Below are 9,624 nucleotides of genomic sequence, written 5' to 3' on the forward strand. Positions count from 1 at the left end.
GAAATCCAGTGCTCCTATGGAATATTTTGCTCCGGAAATCCTTGATGATGGCAGGAGGATAAGGGTTATACCTCCTAAAGAGGTGGCTGATTTGGGGAGGGACAAATGGGGAAATTGTCTCGTTGGTTTCTTCCTTGGTAGAAGGTTGCCATTCTCTCTTGTGAAGGGTTTTATCGATAGGAATTGGAAGTGCTTCGGCAAGGTTTGTGTTGTCTCAAATGGGGTTGGGGGCTTTATTATGAAATTTGATAATGAGAGCTCCAAGGATGAGGCCTTGGAAGGGGGCCCTTGGCATATTGGGGGGCAACCCCTTTTCCTCAAAAAATGGCGTCCGAATTTAAAAATGGCAGGTGAAGGCATTAGTAGTGTGCCGATTTGGGTCAAATTTAGTGGAGTTCCATTAGAGTTTTGGACTGCTAAAGGGTTTAGCTATGTTGCTAGCGCTATTGGGAAACCTCTCTACATGGATAACATCACGGATGCGGGGGATAGATTGGAATATGGAAGAGTTTGTGTTGAAATTGACACAGCTTCTTCATTCCCGAATTTAGTGGAACTAGGCCTCCTGAATGGTGATGGTGTAAACATAAGGGTGGAGTATTTTTGGAAACCAAGGGCCTGCCCTTTGTGTAGAACTTTTGGGCATAATTTGAAGGAAGTTCTCTGACAACACTTTTGATAGCATCGATTATGGTGAAAGAATCCTTATGGTCACCCCTAAAACTTTGCGAATTTCGTTCCCTCCAAATCCCATTAACTGTAGCCCCTAAACAAAGCCTACCCAAAGTGAATTTTAGACTCTTACCTTTCCATATCGTTGCCAAATGGTGGATGTAATCATGCCAGGGTCTAACCACATAACCAAGGTCAACAAGACTAAGGATCTTGCTCCAAATAGACTTAGAAAAATGGCATGCAAAAAATAAGTGGTCAAGAGATTCCATGGATGAGTTACAAAAGCAACAATGAGCATTACTAGTAGCCCCATAACTCATCAACCTATCCTTTGTAGGTAATCTCTCCTTTATAGCCATCCATAAGATCATAGAGTATCTTGGAATAACATTTGAGAACCAAACCAAGTCACACCACTCAACTTTTGCTCTCCTTCCTCTAATTGCCTCCCAAGCCGATTTGGTAGAGAAATCCCCCGAAGGTGAGGGTATCCAACAAATCTTGTCATCAACATTAGAAGGAGAGCAGCTTTTGTTGGTGATAGGAGAATAGGAGACAATACCCTGTTATGCCAAGAACTGGTGCACAACTACAATCGAGCTTCGGCTAAGGAGAAAAGGTGTGCTTTGAAAGTTGATTTAATGAAGACTTATGACTCGGTTAATTGGGAGTTTCTCTTATAAGTCCTTAAGAATTTTGGATTCCCGAGTGTACTTGTCAATTGGATATCCCAATGCATCACTACTCCTAGGTTCTCAGTGGTCATCAATGGGGAGCTGGTGGGTTTCTTTGGGAGCTCTAGAGGGCTGAGACAAGGGGATCCGTTATCCCCTTACTTGTTTGTTATTGCTATGGAGGTTCTCTCTCGGCTCTTGAATAGAGTGGCGGCTAATCCGAACTTTAGTTTTCATTGGAGATGCAAGAAAATGGGGCTGACTCATCTTTGTTTCGCGGATGATCTCATGCTTTTTTGTAAAGCCGAAGGTACTTCTCTGTCTCTCCTTAAGAATGCTTTAGTTACTTTTGAAAGTTGGTCAGGATTGAGTGCAAATCCTGATAAGAGCAATATCTTCCTTTCTGGTGTGAGTGACAATGAAAAGATGGAGCTTTTAAGTTTGATAGGATTTGCCGAGGGTAGTTTTCCCATCAAATACTTAGGTGTACCCCTTATTACCTCTAAGCTTACCTTTGGAGATTGTCGACCTCTCTTGGATAAAATCTTGGCTCGGGTTGCCTCTTGGAGAAGTAGGTTTCTATCCTATGCGGGGAGGATTATTTTGATTAAATCCATTCTTTGGAGTGTGCAAATTTACTGGTCGTCCCTCTTTACCCTTCCTTCCAAAATTCATAAGGAAATTGATGCTAGTTTGAGAGCTTTTCTTTGGTCCGGAGTTGATATGAATAGACACAAAGCTAGAATAGCTTGGGAGGAGGTATGTGTACCCAAAAATGAGGGTGGGCTTGGGTTTATGAAATCTAAGGAATGGAACCTCGCAGCTTCTTTAAGACATATTTGGAACCTGTGCAATCACAGAAACCATACTTTATGGGTCTCTTGGGTCCGAATTTATCTTTTGAGAAATAGAAGCATTTGGGACATATGCATTCCCCAAAATTGTACATGGGCATGGAGACATATCCTAAAAAATAGGGAAATGGCTAGAAAGAATATCAAATGTCGCATTGGCAATGGTAACACCACCTCTCTTTGGTTGATAACTGGCCCCGAACGGCCCCCTTGTTTGCGTATATGGGGAAAGGATTATTTATGATGCAGGGATTGCTAAGATGCTAAGGTAAGTTCTGTGATTGATGGATGCAATTGGAAGTGGCCAAGTGCCTTCTTGGGCTCTTATTAATATGAGGAACTCGTGAATTTCACACCTTCCAATGTTGACGACAAGATTTGTTGGATACCCTCACCTTTGGGGGATTTCTCTACCAAATCGGCTTGGGAAGGTATTAGAGGAAGAAGAGCAAAAGTTGAGTGGTGTGACTTGGTGTGGTTCTCAAAGGCTATCCCAAGATACTCTATGATCTTATGGATGGATATTAAGGAGAGATTACCTACAAAGGAAAGGTTGATGAGGTATGGGGCTACTACTAACTCTTATTGTTGCCTTTGTAACTCATCTATGGAATCTCTTGACCACTTATTTTTTGCATGCCCTTTTTCTAAGTCTATTTGGAGTAACATCCTTATGCTTGCTGACCTTGGCTATGTGGGTAGACCCTGGCATGATTACATCCCCCATTTGGCAAGGAAATGGAAAGGTAAGAGCCTAAAATTCACTTTGGGTAGGCTTTGTTTAGGGGCTACGGTTTATTGGATTTGGAGGGAGCGGAATTCACAAATTTTTAGGTGTGAATATAAGGATTCCTTCACCATAATTGATGTTATCAAAAGTGTTGTGAGAGACAAAGCTATGGATCTTAGGAATGTCAAAGTATCCTATAGCAATAGGAAGTTGGCGAATGATTGGGGCCTGCCTAGATCTATTTTCAAAGATGTTCCTCAAGTTCCTAACACCGTTTTAGGACTGGATTACAGAGCGTTACGCAGAATGGTTTTTGCTTGGTTGTGTTTCTATCATTTGTAACGAGTTTGATATTGTGTTTTTCATTTAAATGATCCTAACCTAGGGAGGTGTCCTATGGTAGGTGGAATTGTTGTTGTTCTCTTTGCTTTCTTCTTGGTTTTTGTGGTTTAAGATTAACCCCAACAGTGAATGGCCGTTTGTAGGCTTGTTTCCTTTGATTCCTTTTTGGGGCATGTCCCAAAATAGGCTGGTCGCCCTTTATCAAGCCTTTGTACATTCTTCTCTTTTTTTAATATATTTACTTACTTAACAAAGAAAAAAAAAAAAAATCAACCTGTTTTGGCTCGTTTGCCACAACGAAGTTTTGAAATGGGCTAGATGAGATCTTAGACCATTAGGAAAGCCAACAATCTTTCCTAAGTTAGTAGTGAGGGCTATTGGCTTGAGGAAACTAGTTTGACCGATTATTTAATAAAAGGCCTTATTAAATAATAATAATAAACATTGTAATAATGTTTACTTATTCTGCACTTGTAGATCCACTTAAAAGTTAAGCAATATGATCCCATCATCACAGCAACAAATCATCGAACTGGGAAACAAATGGAATGGTGAGAATTTCGTTGACTGGTATAGAATTATAAACAGTATACTTCAGTTAAACAATAGATTATACACCATTGAGTTGGCTTTGTCACCAGAGCCTACTAATAGTTCTATCCATCAGATTGGGTATGTATATAAGCATAAACATGATGCAAAAGAAAATGATAAGATCCATTGTGCTTGCATCAATGACACCATTACTATGGTTGTAATGCCAGAATATGGACTTAGCTTCTATCCTTTATTCTTTCCAGAGAAATGAGAAGCATGTGGTGTCTCAGTCACTATTCAGACACAAGATAAAAGAGGGTACCAAAATTGACGATCATATACTCAAGTTGACCAAGTATATGAACAAGCTTCAGATTTTGGGAGGCAGACTTAATGAGGTTTTAGCGATAGACCTAATATTACAATATTTGCCAGATTCTTACTCTCAATTTGTCTATAACTTCATTGAGGATTATAAGAAGGCTACTGATCAGGATATGTCAGAAACATTGATGTTGGTTGAAGCTAACTCAAGTGAGAAGGAAAATGCTTAGAAGTCTACCTTTTTCTAGCTTCTGGATATGTTGAAGGCTACTAATCAGGCATGAAAATGTCAGAAATATTGATGTTGGTTGAAGCTAACTCAAGTGAGAAGGAAAAGACTTAGAAGTCGTTGGAAGAAACTGTAATGTGAAACAACTGGATGGCGCCGCAGTAGAGTTTTTCAACGTTGTAGCGCGAAAGAGTGATTTGGGCAAAAAGATTGTGCCATGGCGTGAAGAATTCGGCATAGCTACGTGAAAGAGTTTTATGGTTTGCGGGAGAATTTGGTGCCGTGGTTCCATAAAATCACGCTACGGCGTGGATAACAAAGAAAACAAAATTCTCACCTTTTCCAACTCCGACTTGAACTTGTACTTTCCCAAAAACAGCCCTAGCAAAGAAAAGTATAAATAGGACATTGTAATTTATTTTAGGGATTATTTTTTTAACTAAATTGAGAGACACTTTGTAGCAAGAAAGAGAAGGAGATTCTTCCTAGGGTTTTGGATTACTCATGCTTTTCGGGGAATTGAGGTTTGCTTTTTTATACCAATGTGTAACTAAATTATTGTCTAGGGATTACTCATGCCTTTGGATTACTCATGTTATTTATATCTGTTACCCGTTGGTATTCTTGATTCGTTTTCAATGATCCAATAATAAAGTCATGGGTTCGAAACAATGGAGATAAGCTCTGAACCCTACAGTTTGAGGTACTGGACAAGAGATAAACCCACAACTTTTGACAATGCATCACGGTTGCAATTTGAATTGACAATGTGTTTTATAATTAACAAATGGTCATGTTACAGGTGGACGATTACCAATGACTTGGTATCCACAATCATATGTGGAAAAGGTTCCAATGAGTAACATGAACATGAGAGCAGATGCTTCAAATGGGTATTCAGGGAGGACTTACAGATTTTACACAGGGGAAAAAGTTTATTCATTTGGAGATGGATTAAGTTATTCAAACTTCAATCACCAATTGGTTAAAGCACCAAAGCAATTATATGTGGCATTAGAGGAAAGTCACATTTGTTACTCATCCAAATGCAAATCAGTTGATGCTGTTGAACCAAAGTTGTCAAAATTGAATATTAAAATACTTCTCCAAATGTTCAAACTCAGCGCAGAAGCACTTATTGGCTTTTGAGAAAGTGGTTTTAAAAGGGAGAAGAAGCAGTAGTGAAGTTCAAGATTGATGGGTGCAGATTTGAGTGTTGTTGATGAGAATGAAACAGGAAGATTGCATTGGGGACCATGTGCTTCATGTAGGAAGCTTGAAGCACTTATTGAATGTGAGGATTTGAATCATGTCCTTCAGATTATTAATTTCTTTCTCACAATGGGAAATTGAGCTTCAAATTATAGTTGAAAGCAACTTTTTCAACTTCTCGTATATCCAAGTTATGCCAAATCAAAAAAATTGAAATTCCAAGTGGATTAATGCTGGCCTTCTTATTTTAAGTAATTTACTTTTTCTTTCAGAGAAAAATAATGCGTAATGTTATACCCACCAAATCTTATCATAATTTTTTACTCCAAGTTATATGGAACCATATAAAGAGATTTAGGCACAAGAAGAGCTGATTAATCCTTGCGCATGTTCATGTGGGGCAAGCTTATGAGAATAAAGAATATGTAGCCTTCTATAGGAAATCAGGAACTTGGGCTCTAAACCCAAGTTCAATCTTTATTTCCATTGATCTTGGATTCTAAACCCAAACCCATATTAAATAGTTGTAGTTCGTCCAAAGCTAGGCTAATGACCAGATGGACTTAGCGTTTTAAAGTAAGATTTTTTTTTTTTTTTTTTTTTGATAAGTATAATCATATTAAAAAAAAACACAGAAGTACAAAGCCCTAATAAAAGGCGACCAGCCTATTTTGGCATGCCCGAAAATGGAAACAAAGAAACAAGCCTACAAACAGCCATCCGCTCTAGGGTTTATCTAAAACCACAAAGGGAGATAAACACAAGACAGAAGAAAAGAGGAACACCAAAAATCCCACCTACCATAGGACACCTCCCTAGGTTAGGATCATTAAAAGAAAAACACGAAATCAAACTCTTTACCAATGAGACAAAACAACCAAGCAAAAACCCTTCTGCGTAACCCTCTGTAATCCAATCTTCAAACGGTGTTGAGAACTTGAGAAACGTCTTTGAAAATAGATCAAGGGAGGCCCCAATCATTCGCCAACTTCCTATTGCTGTAGGATGCTGTGACATTCCTAAGGTCCATAGCTTTATCTCTCACAACACTTTTGATAGCATCAATTATGGTAAAAGAATCCTTATGGTCACCTCTAAAACTTCTCCTCTTTGGGGGTCGGTACAATAATTGAGGTCTCAACTCTCTTCGGTTTAGAGCCTCCCTGCTTTTCTCCCAATACTTACTGTATAATATTACGAATCCTCTTTTCATCAAGGACAAGGGGAGTAAATTCTAACGGGTTGGAAGATTCACCCGTACTCATTGTCTTCCTACTGCCTGCTCGAGTTCTACATCTCATCTACATAACATGTCTCCTCTACATAACACCAACACTCTACTACAGGTAAGGAAAGAAATAACTTATAGCGGTCGACTACAGAACATCAATGCGGCGGGAGAGGCACACTGTCAAATCCCAAAATCTCTGCTCTGATACCAAAAATGTAATGACTCTCTCTCTAGCTAGTATACTCATAAAATAAATAGTAAAATTAACTAAATATATGTATTACGAAAATATACATGTAGATGAATATAAAATAATGGGCACAAATTTTCTTTATATATACAAAATTATACATAGTGTAAATAAATTTCTCAAGAAGCTCAACAGTGTTGCCCGACCCTTCCGCATCTTGACATTCCAAGCAACCACATCTCATCTACTACCTACAAAGAACATTGAAAACAATGACGTGAGCACTAATTGCTCAGTAAGTAAACCCGCTATGCTACCTTCCTATCTCCGTTGCTCATATTCTGAATTCTTTCCTTACATCAAACTTCTCTCTTCTTCTTTGTTTTTTTCTATTCTTTCTCTCTATTCTTTCTCTATTCTTTTTCTGTTCTATCTCTCTGTTCTTTCTCTATTCTTTTTCTCACTTACTAACAGGTAAGCACAATTGGAGAAACTAATTCTGAATAATATGAATGCCATGATGCATGTGCATAAATACATAAAGAATGCAATTTCTTTTCTGTTTCTCTTCTTTCTTTCTATTATGTTCTTTCTTTCTGTGTTCTATTCTTTCTTTTTTTTTGTTTCGTTCTTTCTTTCTGTTCTGTTCTGTTCTTTCTTTTTGTGTTCTATTCTTTCTTTCTTTCTTTCTGTTTTGTTCTGTTCTTTCTTTTTGTGTTCTATTCTTTTTTTTTTTTGTTCTGTTCTTTCTTTCTGTGTTCTATTCTTTCTTTCATTCTTTCTGTTCTGTTCTTTCTTTTTGTGTTCTATTCATTCATTCATTCATTCTGTTCTGTTCTTTCTATGCCGATCGGACTCGGTTGAGGCATGGATTCGGAACCTTGGCCATGTGAGTGGGTACAGTCCTCATCTACATGCACTCCTATCGGACTGTTCAACTATTCTTTCTGATTCTGAGGCCGCTTACTAAAGGCGGCGTGCATGTAGGTAAATTCTGTTGGTACAGTTCTCATCCACATACACTTCTAACGAACTGTACACTTACTTCTTTCTGATTAAGGGAGATAAACACCAAGAAAAAAGTAAAGAGAACACCAAAAATTTTGCCTTCTTAGTGTTTATGCTTAGTGAGAGAAAATGCTCTCTCTTCTCTCTAGGATTAGAAACCAGCCCTCTTTCCATGTTTTTCTTCTCCACCCGCCACCCGTCTCTCCACCCTCATCCTCCATCCTCCACTTTTACCATTAAACATCACCTGTCCCTCTAACCTGCCACCTTCATCATTTCTATTACTTATCATTTCACATTCTCTTTCACTAACCTGCACTTTGTTTATCTGTTTTTGTTAACCTTTTTAGCTTGTTACGTTTCAGTTCTTCTTTGCTGCGTTTGGGGGTGTATTTGGGTTTAACTCAAGCTCCTTGGTTGTTTGTTCTCTTGGCCTTTCTTGTCTTCTCTTTTGCTTGTTGGTGGCTGTTGTGGTGAAGTTGGTTTGTGTGAGCTGTTTCTTGGCTTGGCTGGATTGGGAAAGAGGTGGGTGGCCGGAGTTTGCTGGTTGCTGGAGTTGTTTTGTTTATTTTCGTTTTTTTGGAGCTGTTGTTTGATGTTGAAGTGAGGTAGGAGTAAGGGGCTGTTTGTGGTGCTGTTTTGACCGGAAATGTAGAGTGGGTAGGTGGTGTAGCCTTTGTAGCCGGATTCTTGCTAGTCACCGGAGTGTGGGTGCTTACTTTGGCCGCAGCTTTGTTGTTTGGCTAGAGTGTTGTTTGCCATTTTGGGTTGTTGGTCACTAATTGGGTGGGATTGTTTGAATCCTTCCAATTGCTATCCATTGGTACCTTTCTCTCCCATTGGCTCATTTGGATTTTTGAGATTGTTTTCTTATCCACATTCTCTTTGGACTGGTTAAGAGGCTGTTTCATAAGTTTTTGTCATCTCACTTGTTTTTCATTGGCCCCCCTTTGATTTCCTTATCTCTTATCTCTTTGACTTCAAACTATGATAACTTACCAACCAATCATCCATCTCTCCCCTCCCCCTCATCAAACTCAAGTTGACTCATCATGCCACGTCACCCAAGATGCCACGTCAGCCTATCACGTCACCAGTCATGCCACATCACCAAAAATCAATTTTTTCTCTCCACTTCCCAAACCTTCCCAAAGCCATAGTTTACCTCCCGGTGGTCTTTTTCTTGTGAATTCTTTGAATACAAGTGAGGCAAAGAGTTTTGGTAGGAGTGATTAAGGAGCGGCAAGTTGTGGGTGGAAAAGCGATAGATAAGGTTGGTGTGGAAATATGCTAGTTGATTCAAAGACACCTCCAATTATGACCCATGGCGAGAAAGTGGTGGGACTATTGGGGAAAAGGTGAATGGGGAATTAAAGCCAGTTGGCATTGCATCCTGAGAAAACTTTTTGTTTCGAAATCTAGTGCTCCAATGGAATATTTTGCATCGAAAATCCTTGATGATAGGAGGAGGATAAGGGTTATACCTCCTAAAAAGGTTGCTGATTTGGGGAATGATAAATGGGGAAATTGTCTCGTGGGATTCTTCCTCGGTGCCATTCTCTCTTGTGAAGGGTTTTATCGACAAGAATTGGAAGAGTTTCGACAAGGTTGGTGTTGT

General features: G+C 39.1%; 1 protein-coding gene across 1 annotated transcript; it reads left to right on the plus strand.

The window, feature by feature from the left end:
- Positions 1–16: 16 nt before the first annotated feature.
- Positions 17–667, plus strand: LOC116108917. Its single transcript, XM_031395161.1, has one exon. It carries the CDS (start codon positions 17–19, stop codon positions 665–667), a length of 651 nt encoding a protein of 216 aa, XP_031251021.1.
- Positions 668–9,624: the final 8,957 nt, after the last annotated feature.

Source organism: Pistacia vera, unplaced genomic scaffold, assembly GCF_008641045.1.
Source record: "Pistacia vera cultivar Batoury unplaced genomic scaffold, PisVer_v2 Contig570, whole genome shotgun sequence".
NCBI lineage: Eukaryota > Viridiplantae > Streptophyta > Magnoliopsida > Sapindales > Anacardiaceae > Pistacia > Pistacia vera.